Source organism: Lichenostomus cassidix, chromosome 1 (assembly GCF_008360975.1).
Source record: "Lichenostomus cassidix isolate B80296 chromosome 1, HeHo_3.0, whole genome shotgun sequence".
In the NCBI taxonomy this organism is placed as follows: domain Eukaryota; kingdom Metazoa; phylum Chordata; class Aves; order Passeriformes; family Meliphagidae; genus Lichenostomus; species Lichenostomus cassidix.
In genome coordinates, this window is record NC_139479.1 from 48,479,433 (window position 1) to 48,493,338 (window position 13,906).

General features: G+C 36.5%; 1 protein-coding gene across 1 annotated transcript in view; it reads left to right on the forward strand.

Moving 5' to 3' along the window:
* The window catches only part of LOC146444634 (E3 ubiquitin-protein ligase MYCBP2), a 99,466-nt gene that overhangs the window by 50,835 nt on the left and 34,725 nt on the right, over positions 1 to 13,906 (forward strand). Inside the window, exons 15-18 of the mRNA XM_085049525.1 lie at positions 139 to 343; positions 1,017 to 1,162; positions 1,871 to 1,972; positions 9,512 to 9,619. Coding sequence (XP_084905651.1) covers positions 139 to 343; positions 1,017 to 1,162; positions 1,871 to 1,972; positions 9,512 to 9,619 — 561 coding nt within the window. The remainder of the gene's footprint in view (positions 1 to 138; positions 344 to 1,016; positions 1,163 to 1,870; positions 1,973 to 9,511; positions 9,620 to 13,906) is intronic.

The window sequence follows — 13,906 nt, forward strand, 5'->3', positions numbered from 1 at the left end:
CCTCTGGCAATGATCAGGGACATCTTCAACTAGGTCAAGTTGCTCAGAGCCCGTCCAACCTTTCTTTACCTTTCTGGGTAACCAGAATCCTCTTTGGCTTCAAAAAGCAACCGCTTATTGTTTCAATATCTTAATTAGGTTTTGGAGTTGAGAACATGGCAACAGCAATGGATGAAGACCTGGAAGAGGAGCTGGATGAAAAAGATGAGAAGTCCATGATGTGTCCTCCAGGCATGCACAAATGGAAGCTGGAGCAGTGTATGGTGTGCACTGTATGTGGAGATTGCACAGGCTATGGAGCCAGCTGTGTTAGCAGTGGGCGTCCTGATAGAGTACCTGGAGGGTGAGCAGATGTGTGGGAATGTGCATGGTACAGTGTGCTGTGTGGCTAAAGCACTCAACTGAGTTGAAATTTCCATCTAAAGTAACATTATAGCTAAAAAGAGTATGTGTTTTTAAAATCAGAAATAGGTTAAAATTTCTGTAAATAGCTTGTGACAGCTGTAGGTGACTTATTAAAAACATTTTTTAAATTTAGCATGTAGGTCTTTACTAGAAGCTGTTGGATATGAACACCAATATAATCTCTGGCTATTGACAGAGCTGCTGGCTCAGGATAAGCTTTCTTCATCCTATGATACAAGTTTTTTATTATGCTGTTCCAGTTGCTTTTATCTGTTACTTCTTAGTTGAGCTGCAAAGGGCCACTGCCTTGCCATTACTATTTCTCCAGTATTTTGTGTGCTTATTGTTTCCTTGTTCATGTTTTCATGTGGTGTCCATTAAATTAAATGAAGAGAAGTTAATGCCGAGAAGTCAATTCAGTGTATGGTCAGTGTATGGTGCTGGCACCATGTGACAGCATCTAGGATTTAAAGTAGCTGTGTTTTCTGTTTATCTCAGGAAAACTGGCATGTCCACAGATAGAACAAACTAATAATTTATGTTTTAGTTACAAAGGCATCAGTAAGGCATGAAAATAAAAGATAGTGATAATGCAACTCTGTTTGCTGCAGAATCTGTGGCTGTGGCTCAGGTGAGTCAGGCTGTGCTGTGTGTGGCTGCTGCAAGGCATGTGCTAGAGAACTGGATGGCCAGGAAGCAAGGCAAAGAGGAATCCTTGATGCTGTGAAAGAGATGATACCTTTAGATCTCTTGCTGGGTAAGTGATATAAAATTAGCAAGATGGCTTTATATTATCATTCTTACTGCACCTTTTTTTCCCCCTCAGTACATTTGTTTATACTCTTTATTATTACAGGACAATTTTAGTATAATATTGTTAAAATGGTGCTTAAGAGCAGATTTATTTATAGGTGATATGGCAAAGTGGGATCGTTCTGTCAAGTGAAATGTTTCAATCATACCCTTACTGTAGTCGTCTGTGCCACTTTGTGACTTGTGCAGTTATGATACTAATGTTGGTAGTGCAAAGTTCTTGTCCTTTTTGATATCTTGAAAATTTTTCTATAGTGGTTTTATCAGGGTTTAACCATTCTTAAACATGGCTAATTGATGTAAAACCTTTTAAAATCATAAACAGTTGTAGACTTGATTTAATAATACTTTCTGAAACTTTTTAAGGAAGAAGGGAGATAACCATGACAACACATAACTAAATATATATATATGTGTATATGCCCAAGTACTACTCAGCAATGTTGGAATTGTCAGATTCATGAAAACCAAAATATTAGGTGATAAAGATTAGAACCCATCCAAATTTATTCAAATCCTTTATTTTATTGTCAGTGCCATGTAAAGAGCAGCTAGTAAGTAGGTTTTCAGTTTTTATTTAACTTCTTTTAGGGTTTATTGCCACCGTAACAATTTTAAAGTTTCACCTATTTTATTTTCTAAATCTCTCTAGCTGTCCCTGTTCCTGGAGTTAACATTGAAGAACACCTTCAGCTACGACAAGAAGAAAAGAGGCAACGTGTAATTAGGAGACATAGGTTGGAAGAAGGAAGAGGTGAGTCACTTATTGAGAAGAGGCTTGAATAGCTTAAGAGACTTCTGAGTCTGTTTTCTGAGAATGCAAAACGTCTTCCTCCAGTGAGCCTGTAGAGTAATCAAACTAAAATCAGATCCTAAACAGGTAGCTTCTTTTAGAAAATTGGGAAAAAACTGTGTTTAACACTCTACACATATGAATCAGAATTTTGATGGTGAAAAGGAGCATTTATATCACTTTCAGAGGTTCTTTTTTTGGTTTTTTCTGTTTCCTAATTGAATGATTGTTTTTTAAAACAGAGATGCGAAAACACTTATAGGAAGAGATGAAAAGACCACAGGCCTGTCCCATGCTATTTACCTATTACATGAATTACCAAATTACTATAATAAATTACTCAATTTCTGTTGTATAATAGTAGGCAGAATTTTATTTTATAAAATGAACTTTTCTGTGTTTGCATAACGTGAGAATACTGACACTGACTCAATTAAAAAAACAAAACAACACTGCAACACTTCAGAATTTTCTTATGTTTTACCTACCTTGTTGTTGATTTTCCACACAAACAATAATGAACCTGAAGAACTTTACAGTATTCTTCATGTTCTAAAATACCTCAGTGTCTTGTCAAATTAAATCTGGGAAGTTTAGACTGATATAAATTGTAACATTTTTGTGAAGCATGGTGATGTGGTTGTTACAATGACTGTGTGTTGAGAAGAGGAATAATTTATTGGGATGTATGCTCTTTCCAGTTCCTGCTGTGTTAGTAAATACTGCTTTGATTCTTTTTTTATGAATTAGATACTGGTTTTACTTCAATACAAAATGTACTGCGTAATCTGAATTATTTCCTAGACTGTGCCAGTGAATCTTGTGATGCAAATTGTGTCTTTATTTCACTTGCATTAAGAAATTGCTGGTTTTAACCACAAATAAGGACTAACAAGGAAGAAGAAGCTTGTAGTTTGCCTGTGCATATGGAAAAGGATGAATCTTTGTGGCTAATTTTAGCTGTGAGGTGAAGAGAGGAAGCCTTTGTTTAGGCCATGTTAGAGCTGCTGCATGCTGCAGGCGAATATTAGGTGCAGCTAACAATTTTTTTCTTGACTCCTAAGTGAATGCCCGGGTACTATTGAAAGGTGCTGCTGTTCAGCCTATCAGCAATGACAGAGCTGGGAGGTAACTTCCAGGTAAAAGAAAAAGAAGAGTGGCAGAGAAAAAATTACATTTTCTTCTGCTTCTGTGGCTAAAAGTAGAACCAGAGCAGCTTGTCCCTTCTATATACCATCTGTCCCAAAAAGCAAAAAAAAATATCAGCTGGACCATATCAGGAATGTAATGTTATTGCTGGTTTTATAGGTGTATAGGTGAAAGGAGGTTGTAGTCAGGTGAGGTGTCAGCCCCTTCTCCCAGGAAACCACTGACAGTACAGGGCAACACAGTCTTAAGCTGCTCCGGGGGACATTTAGGCTGGACATTAGAAGTTTTTTACAGAAAGTGACTGGGTATTGGAATGGACTGCCCAGGGAGGTGGTGGAGTCACCATCCTTGAAGGTGTTAAGGGAAAGACTGGATGTGGCACTTTAGTACCATGGTGTAGTTGATTTGGGGGTGTTTGGTCAGAGGTTGGACTTGTTCTCTAAGGTCTTTTCCAACCCATTTGGTTCTGTGATTCTGTATAGGGACTGTTGCTAAAAAGATACTGTTGGCCAGCTTGTTGCATACAATTGTGTTACATTCTCTGGCAGAAAAAGCATTGAATATGCATATGTAGCTCTGGGAGGTGTAGTGGGTATGCCTGTCTAGAAAGGTTGGAGATTAGTCTCCTGTTTTGGTTCAGAATGACTTCTGTGATAAAGCTGGAAACAGTGTTTGACTAATACTTAAGAGATTTTTTTACAGGTATGAATATTTGATTTGATAATCAATCTTGATTTGCATAACCACATTAAAGAGATGTTTTACTTCTCCATCCAAATGCTACAGTTTTTCATGAATGAGTTGGTGCAAAGAATAACACCATTCTTGAAAAATCTTATGATGCTGCTCTTTCCATAGGAGAGAACATTTAAATAATCTACTGGATTTTGTGTGCATAAGGTTTTGCAATCTGATGAAGCTTAGTTATACTAATGTTAGAAGAACAGACAGGTTACTTGTTGCTTAGTGTTCCCAAAAGTTCTAGTGTTTGTGCATATGCAGCTGAACAAATCCATGCTAATGAAATAGCTATTTAGAGATCCAAAGCAAACTTTCAACCTTCCAATTTTCTGAAAACACTGCATAGTCAGTTCAAGGCCAGACTAGCTGTGTTAGGGCCTTTCCTTAGGGTTCACAGTGTTTAGTTCTTCAGGATTCTGATTCCTGGGTTAATCAGTGTGTTAATGTATGTCTTTTGCTCTTTTATAAGAAACAAAACGTGGGTAGTTTGTGATAGTCAAGAATAGCATCCATCGCACAATGTTGCTGTACACCGCTTAATTACAGTTGGTGACCTTTATTCAATACAAATACTTTCAGTAAATCTTCAGTGTCTTGTAAACAAGAGGGCTATGAAAGCTTCAAAAATATAGGAATATTTCATTCCTAAAACAGTTACACAAATAAAACAAATAAAAGTCACAAAGAAACCTCACACTCATTTGCCCACTGAATGTGTTAGAGTAGGACTGAAGTTCAGGAGAGAGATGTGAGAGCACAAGTGGGGAAGTATACTGGTTTTTAAGTGGTCTAATTGTGCTTCTTTACCAAAGCTCCAGATTTAGTCCTGTTACAGAGACCTCTGATATAAAAGTATGTTCTTGTAGTCCACTTGAATTAAGAGAGAAAGTGATGGTTATGTCTGCAGGCATGACAAGCATTTAATTCCTTCACAAGATCAGTTGTGGTCTCTTGTATGGGAGAAGATAAGAATGCTTGTCTTTATTTGCATTTGTCTGAAAATACAGACTGAATTGAAATGTTCTGGGTAGAAGTAGTTGTCGTTGACAGCTACAATATCAATAGCCTAGTTCAATGTTGCTATCACAAGCAAATAACTAATTTCTCAAACATCGTCCGAGTAGCCTGCCACTGTTGTAAGGAACCTGTATACATGCTGCTCAGCAGCAGCACACTAAGTAACTTCAGAAATTTTAAGTGCTTATGCTGAAGATTTCTTTTATTTTTTACCTCAAAATGAGTCACAGACTATAGTTGCTATGATGGAATTGCAATGAGTTCTAATCAGTTATTCATCTTACTTCACTCAAGAAAGAAGTTCTATTTTAGTGGGGAAAAAAATCCTTTAAATCCATACTGGGAAAAAAAAAAAGTGTTTTAGTTAAGGATAATAAATAACTATTTTAAAGCATTTGTAAGTTCCTTAATATTTATTATATTTCTTTGCTCTTTTCCATGCACAAGTGACTGTGACAGGCAGTGAAGAGGGTTCAAAATCAATTCCACATTTTTCAGTTGGGTGTATGACCTTTTGAGAAGTAAAGCCAGCTGTATTCATCACAGCTTCTATGCTAAATCATAATATGTCAACATAATTATTGATGGAATTACCTGAGCTTTTCACTGTCTCTGTTCTTCTCATGAGAAGTGAAGGAGCTGATTTTCCATATAGTGAAATGCTTGTTGTGTTTCAAGCTGGCTTGGGGCTTAATGAGAGTAGTGACAGATGAGTATGGAAATAGTTGTACTTCATTGTTTTCTGTGGCAATGAGGAAGTTCTGTATGTTAGAATGTTCAGAACATGACTAGATGATTTTTCCTTTCCCATGAAACTTTTTTCATCATGGGAGCATTAAATTATGCCTTAATGGATTACAGAACTCTGTGGACCACATTGTACAATTCATGTAATGAATCTAAGACTAGCATTTTCAGAGGGAGCTAATCTTTGAAGCTGTTGATGTGGCTTTTTCAGATTGGTATTTGAAGTAATAGAATTCAGAATAACGAAAGATTTCAATTTATCATTTGAAGGTAATTCTGGTGGGGTTTTTTTCAGAAGGTGGTAAGAATGTTAAAATAGCTTTTTAAACTATGTTTAACTAAAAAGCTATATTTAGCTAAAAAATACAGAAATGGTTCTCAACACAGTGGTAATACATTTCACTGGTATTTCACTACTACTTTCTCAGCCTATGATGTAAAAACCTCTAGATGATCATTACCGAGATGCAGATTTGGTGTGTAATTAAGCCAGATTTAGCTTTTGATGCCTTTACAGAAAAGGAAAATTAATTTTCATCAGTCTTATTCGACTTACAACAACAAAGAACCCACAGAAAATTGATTAATTTTAGTCAAAGCTGCTCTGGTTTGAGACAATATTATCTGAGGCTGCCTAGGCTTGGGCATTTTTTCATTTTTCTGAGGCATAACTGATTCAGTTAATTCAGTGATTAGTTTTACCATGGTAGGTTAAATATTGTATAGATCTGTTTAACACCTGCACAAGCTGCTCTGAGCTTGAAATCAGTTTGTTTGTAACACTATTCTCTGTTCATTGCTGAACATAAACCTAAATATACAGCAGGGCTATCTATAGAAGTGCAATATTACTTCTTAAATAATAATGCAGCTTCTTTTTATGGTTTTAGTTAAATGCTTATTTTGATGATTTCAGTGTTACATTTGTTTCAAAATTCTTTAAACAAACCAAAACAAATCAAAAACCCCCTACCTTTCACTTGAAACAATATCAAACCTCATATATGACTTTTTAAGAATACTTTCAAGAGAAAGCTGTAGGCTTTTGCCCCTAATGACCATTAGGTATTGTTCTATGAAGTATCTAATGGAAGGCTGGATTGTTCCACCAGAATATTGGTGGTGCCTAAACTCTGCTCCCTTTGTACAGTCCACCTCAGATGTAAGCAGAGAGCAAATACGCTCTCCATGACTTGTTCTGGTGTTCTGTTGCCTGGGGACAACAATTTTGGGGGGAGAGGGAGGTATTTTACTCCTTGCCAGCACATGACCAAGGAGGCAGACATCACAATGCAATCAAAATGTAGATGTTTCCTATTCTATTATGATCATGTTACACGTTTAGCATGCACAAGAAGCCAAAGAAGGTAATAGACCAGTGTTACATGGATTTGGGTACAAATTACTATGAATGGCAACCTATTGCATTTAATTTTATTTTTGATTCAAGTTCTTTACACAATGGTAAATGTGGTAAAGTATATGGGAATATCCAGAAGCAAAGATAAATCCTGTATTGGTCAGAAGGTTAGATTGTCACAGAATGGTCATCTTGACTAGGGGTGTGTAATTCAGATGAGTCGCTTGGAAACTAATGGCAGCTGTGTGCTAGCACCGTGCTGGAGCTGACAGCCTCTTATGCTTACTAAACATCCTCTGTCTTACAAATATTATCTGTAGCTCTTTTGCTCACCCTACTGCACTTTCCTCTGTCCTCCTGAAGTGCTCTTTTGTTGTCTTTGCTCTTAGCACTAAAATGCCAAAGGCTGCCTTCAGGGCTGTATCTTGTTCACTGCGCTGTTTTTTGTGCAAGCATTTTTTTGAACTTCAGAATGTTTGCCTAAGTTATCTAGAGATCACTTCAGTCACCCACAAATATTTTAGATCCACACACTTCAAGCCACACTCTTTGCAGTCCTTGTATCTTGTTGGCAGCTTTGCTAATATGGATTTTACTTTTGTCGTGTTGTCCTGTCCATTCTCTATTTCTTCAGCTTTTAATTTCATTAGGAACTTCTCAGTAAGTAAGCCCCACTACTTTTTTGCCTTATTTTCTAATGTTCTTCATTCACCTTTGCCCTATCATTTGTCCTTCAAACATTTTTAGCTTTCATAATCTGCTTGTTATGCATCTCTTCCCCTTTTTGCTTTTTTCTGGTGTGCCTCAGTATAATCTTCCCTATATCCCCTCTAGCTTGGTAAGGGGCAAAATGTGGTGTAATTTTTGTGTAAGTCAAAACTGTGCAAGGCAGAATATTAAACAGAGCAAGTGGCCTGGCAGAAGGTAATGTTTACCAAAAAGGTATCTGTTAAATGGAAGCTGCAATTCAGAGGAGACTGTGAAAAGTGGGAGCAATAGCAAGACAACTGAAGAAAGAATCTGCAAGATGAAGGTACATCAAAAACAAATTATGATCCTTGATTAGGAAGAGGAGCTCTGAATCAGGAAGATAAAATGTTCTGAAATAAAGAGAGTATAAATAAATACAGCAGAACAAAAATAAAAGCTCTGCTGTGTGCATAAGCAAACATGATTGAGGAGGTTTTGGGCCATTATATTATGTTACCTCATGTATGAACTTCTAAGCTAGGGAGATCGACGGTAGTGTATTTTTAAAACATTTTTGATTTTGTTATTTAAGTAAATGATAGATTTTGGGAGATTCTCTATGTGAAGACAAGATTCTTCATCTGAAGGTTCTAAAGCTACATATTTTTGGCCAAACTTCCACTTAAATGTCTATCAGAGCTGTTTAGTATTAGTGAAGGAGGTCATCGTCTAAAGTTGATAGCAGAAAACCTGAGGCAATGGACATTTATGAAAAGTTAGCCTACATTGTCTTGTTGCTAAGGTTCAGCTAAGGAATGAGTATCAATGAATTTACAGAAGAAGGAGGAATATTTGTATTCAAAGATTTGCATAAGCAGTTTATAACGTGACAGCCTGATTTGGGGTACTTTTGTTTACTGTTCACATAAGGGCTGAATTTGGGAAGAATTAGTTGCTCCTGATTCATGGTTTCCATTGAATGTGACACTTCTGAAAGGATGAGAAGTGTCCAGAAAATTCTTGGTAGCATGCTTAACCTATAAAACAGGAGAAGTAAGATATAAGAAACAAATTGCTTGTCCATGACCTGCTTACACTCAGCCTCAATTATGCACAGTACATCACTGCCTAAGTTTAGATTTTTAAAAGTAGTCTGGAAAAAAATTAAATATATGTGTCATTGCTTTCTTGAAATCATATCTTTTCTTGAAGACTTTTACTTAGATGGAAAAGTGTTTTAAAAATAAATGGACTTCAAAATTAGTAAGTGGATAAGAGGAAAAAAAAGTCATGATTTGAATAACTTTCGTCATGAAACATGGAACATTTTCTTTAAAAGTAATAACTTTGCACCTTAAATATAGTAATTGCAAACAAGTTTATGGTTATGGTTTTTAAATGTAGCATTTATATTATGATCTTGCTCCAAATGAGTGTTTTTAGTGTAATATTGTAGGATGTAAAGCATGATAATTATTTTTAAAGACAATAATGGGTATTTGCTATCAAATTTTACTCTAGTGTGAGTCTGTTGTATTTCCATTGCTTGCAGTACAGTTGCATACTTAAAAATTCAGGCAAAACTTTCGCTATGGGACATTTATTGTTTTTTTGCACAAGTTATCAAGAAATGGCAACTTTCTTTTATTTTAAGGTCTTTTGAATTTAAGAAAACAAGATTACTATATAAGTATTATTCTTTTTGTTTTTTCATTGCTTTTAATTTGAATTTTGTTTAACACACTTGTTTCCATTTTGTGAGCTTTCCTATGCATGTGCAAAATGTTTCTCCTCAGGCCCCCTTGTAATTCCTGGTCCTATTTTTATGAACCACCGAGAACAGGCTCTAGCCAGAATCAGACTCGCTCCAGCACCGCTGAAGCATAAACGGGACAAGCACAAAGGTATTTGGTCTTCCTTATTGACTAGGGTGGAAACAAGCCCAGCCTCCCAGTCACTTCTTCCAGGCACTGCATCTCTCTTTTCAAAGAACTGCACAAAATGAGTTCTGCCTTTCTTCCTGTTAGTATCTTGTTACCTGAGGAGAAAGAAAATGCATTTCAATGTTGGCCTTTCTTTAGAAGTGTAAGTGTTCATTAATCTGCATTGTCTTTTTCTTTCTCCCTTTTTTTTGTGAAATATGCATTGTCTTTCCATGTGTCTTCTCTCATTTCTAATGCTGTCTCGTTTCTAAGGTTCTTTTATATTACTGTAGGAAGCTTTACACGTTAGAGCAACTCAAGACTGTTGCACTGCATTTGTGTTGGACTTTTTAATCCTTTGTGTTGTATATTTGGGGTGATTACTTTAACATATCAATTCCAGGCTTCTTAATTCTAGCACAAATCTTTTCATAGGTACGTCATCTTTCAACAAGCTCTTTTTAGAAGTGAAATACTTAAAATAATGTAAACGCTACTTTTTCCTAACTTTGAATGGGGGAATGTAAATCAAAATACAGGTTTACTTGGCAATATTCTGGAGTTAAATATTTTTTACGGAGTGTAAGTATGAACATGTCTTTATTTCAGACATTTTTGTGTGTTTGGCAAGCCAATTCATTATATCTTGGACTTCTAAGTGTGTCATTTGTTCAGATGTAAATGACTTAAATATTTCTTAAAAAGTGGTAGTGTAATACTAAAATCTTCAACTGAACTTAGTGAAGTTGAGCGGTCTCAAATCTGATCGTACTTTGCATATATCTGTGTATTGATGTATATAAATATTTATAAAAGATAAATACGTACAATGGAGATTACAGACCTGATAAAAGTAAATAGGAAGCTCCTAAAATGGTGAAGCCAGAATGCTTCAACTATTTTCTAAAGAATGCCTAAATAGTAAAAGAGTTAGTATGTCACTTCAGTTGAATTAGTGGAAGTTACTGATGGTATCTGGCATGTCTGCAAACAAACTGTATGTCAGTTTGAAGCCTTATGGGATAAAGTTTCAGTGTGTGTGGGTGATAGGCTTACTGAGTTGTGAACATACTGGATTATGAAATCATCGTAAGTCTATTTTATGGAAATGAAAGCAAAATATGATCCTTTGAATCTGCATAACATTCAGTCTTTTCAGAAGACATATTGTCTGAGCTTCAAGTCCTGATGGATTAAGTAGAATAACCTATCATCATCTCACTGGAGAGATTGCATGCTGAAGGAGAACATACTGAATCAAAGTGTTGTTATATGAGTGACAATTTGCTGATGACCATTATCCTTGAGTTGGATACTACTGCTAGTTGTATTGCAAACCCTTGACTCCACAGGCAAGTGCATAAAGGGAGTACGCTTGTCCTGCCTACATCTGTACTTTTTGGGCATGTGTTAAGTCATTGGAGCTCACTTCACATCAAGTATCTCCTTATAAGTAGTACATTCATTAGTGTCAGTTTAAGGCTTATGTTGCCTCTTGGAGTTGTAAGAACAGTGTAAAGGTCTGTGTTGTGTTGGAAGATTTTTGTCAGATATATCCTGTAGAACTGAACATAATTTTTTCTTTAAGGAAGGCTATATGCAAGGAAATACTCAGTTTATTTTAGTTCTTTATGTCTTATGCTAAACAGATAAGGTTTTCAAGTAAACTTTGAGACCCTTCTCTGCCTCAGAAGATTGCCTCTCAAAAGACAGCTGTAAATTCCATTAAGAATTAGAAATACCCCTTAATTTCTCAAAGAGGTTCCAAGGGAAAAAGGAAAATTGGTGAAGTGGGTTGTTACCAAAGTAACAGGTGAGGTGGTGGTAATTGTGAAAAATATAATGTGTATTTCTTATCTTACAAGGCGTGCCTCTGTTCTAGAGGCAGAATGTAGAAGCAATAATAGAGCAATGAGGCAGAGATAAAAGGACATTATTACACTGAAATCAGCAAGTTTTTTTGTTTTATTTTTGAACGTGATGCTTTCCAAACTGTCTTCCTTCCTTCAAATGTTTCTCTTATAGTAGTCTCCGTTTTACCAACCAGACCTTTAAGATCATTGGGCAAGGAACATTTAGTTCAGCTGGTAAGGCCAGTACTAAACTTGCTGGTACCTACCTGTTGCCACTTCCCTGCTTGCAGCTGCAAACTTCCTTGATAATGATATTTAAACTTGCATGTAGGCAGCTTCTGCAGGACTGACAATTATGGTCCCATATAAAAAGTGTATCTGATATGTACTTATACATATTGTCACATCATTGAGTCATGGAATGGTTTGGGTTGGAAGGACCTTAAAGATCATTCAGTCCCAACCCCCTGGCATGGACAGGGACACCTTCCACTAGATCAGGTTGCTCAAAGCTCCAACCAGCCTGGCCTTGAACACTTCTGGGGGTGGGGCATCCTTGATTTCTCTGGGCAGCCTGTTCCAGTGCTTCATCACCCTCAAACTAAAGAATTTTTTCATAATAATCTACATGTCTTATCACTTGTGGAATTCCTCTGTTTGATTGTCCAGCTGAAAACTCCTTCAACTTCATTGAAACAGCAGGGGTTTTTTTAGAAATTTTGGCATTGTCATTTACTCTTTCTGCATTTATAGGGTCTGCATATCAAGAGCCTTGTTACTGCAAGAAACTGCATATTAAGTATAGTCTTCCTGATCTGTGTCTTCTGTATATTTCACAATTATAAATAGAAAGGATAAGCTACAAAATTTTTGGTGTTCAGGGAGTGGTTTGACACTAAGAAGAAAAAATGAGCTTGTGCTTCATCCTCATTCTCTAATGAGGTAGTGTGTTTCCAGTCTACATCTCCAATCCCTGTGTATTCCCATAACTGGGGATCTGAGTAAAGAAAAATTAATGGAAGTCTGTAAAATTTTCTCAACTGCAGGAATAAGCTGAATAGCAATTAAAAATGAAGGTTCTTGTGTCTGCTAAGATTCAGCAATTTGAATGCCACCTTTTTCCCCAGTTTGAAGTAGTGTTAAATGTTCTAAGGAATATGAAACAAATACCCTCAAAAGGACAAATAGTAGATGAAGCTGAACCTGCATCAGTGGAACAAGATACAGGTCAACCATTTTGCCAATGCTAAGCCAAAAATTACTTGATGTTCCAGAAAACTTACTTGGAATATGATTTTTAGCTTTTTAGATTAAGATATCAAGTGAAGGGCAGAGTAGTTTGAAGCACTCACTGGAGTGAAACAGCTGGCAATGAAAAACCTACATCTAAGACTGAGTTTATAGTAGAATGTGAGTTTATTATCACTTTATTGTATGTGTAATGCACTTGTGATTCTGCATATCATTTTTGACCTGTAAGCTCTGTGGCAACCTCTCAGACATCCAACAGACTTACTTTTTTTACTATCCTTATCGGATGGATGATTTTCACAACCAGAGTGTGTTCCTTTTCCTCCTGCACCATAGCTATGTAGTTGGGTACAGGTATTTCAACTGAAGCCTGTGTTAGAAGCCAAGAAGCTGCAGGCACAGGCTGATTTGTTCAAGTGATGGTTATATAAAATCTGTAAATTACTTTACGGCATTCAGAACACCCTATGTTGGACAGGGTTGGACATCACAGAGACTAATTAGTAACTTGACTAATATGCTTTATTTGGGTAATTGCTGCTGAACAAAACGAAGACTTGTTGGCATATAATGCAGTCTGAAGAGACAGTTAATGTAAGAATTTTTAATGTATGGTCATAATCCATTAAAGCTTTTCATTTGTGGGGAGAAGACATGTATTTAATGTCTTTAGAAATGCTTTTTCTCTCCTCCAAAGATGGATGCTAAGTGAGAAATGGAGTATCATCACTTTTACTGCTGCAGAATGCTAACAGAATGCTTTTCCTCTAGTCTGAGCCAAGGGTCCACAGTGTCATTCTGTAACGATGTTGGGTTTGGGTTTTTTGCCAGAAGTCTCATTTAAAGCTTATTACTTCACTTGTTGTTGGAATTGAATGAGCTTTTCCTTCATTCCTAGAAAGCAGTGGATTTTTGTGGCAGCAATATCAGCCAAGAGAACTTCTAAGCACATTTCATGGAGGAGGCAAATTGTCTTCAGGAGTTAAGAATTTTTTGAGGAAAATGGAGTAGTAGTGGGGATTGGTTGGTTGTATTTGCAGTTTTCTCTTTCCTTCCCCAGCCTTGAGATATCAGAGATGAAAACCCATCATTGTGAAGTTGTTCATGGAGCACACTCCTCAGTGTTGACAGCAGGAAGCACTTCACAGCTTTTGCTTGCTGCTCT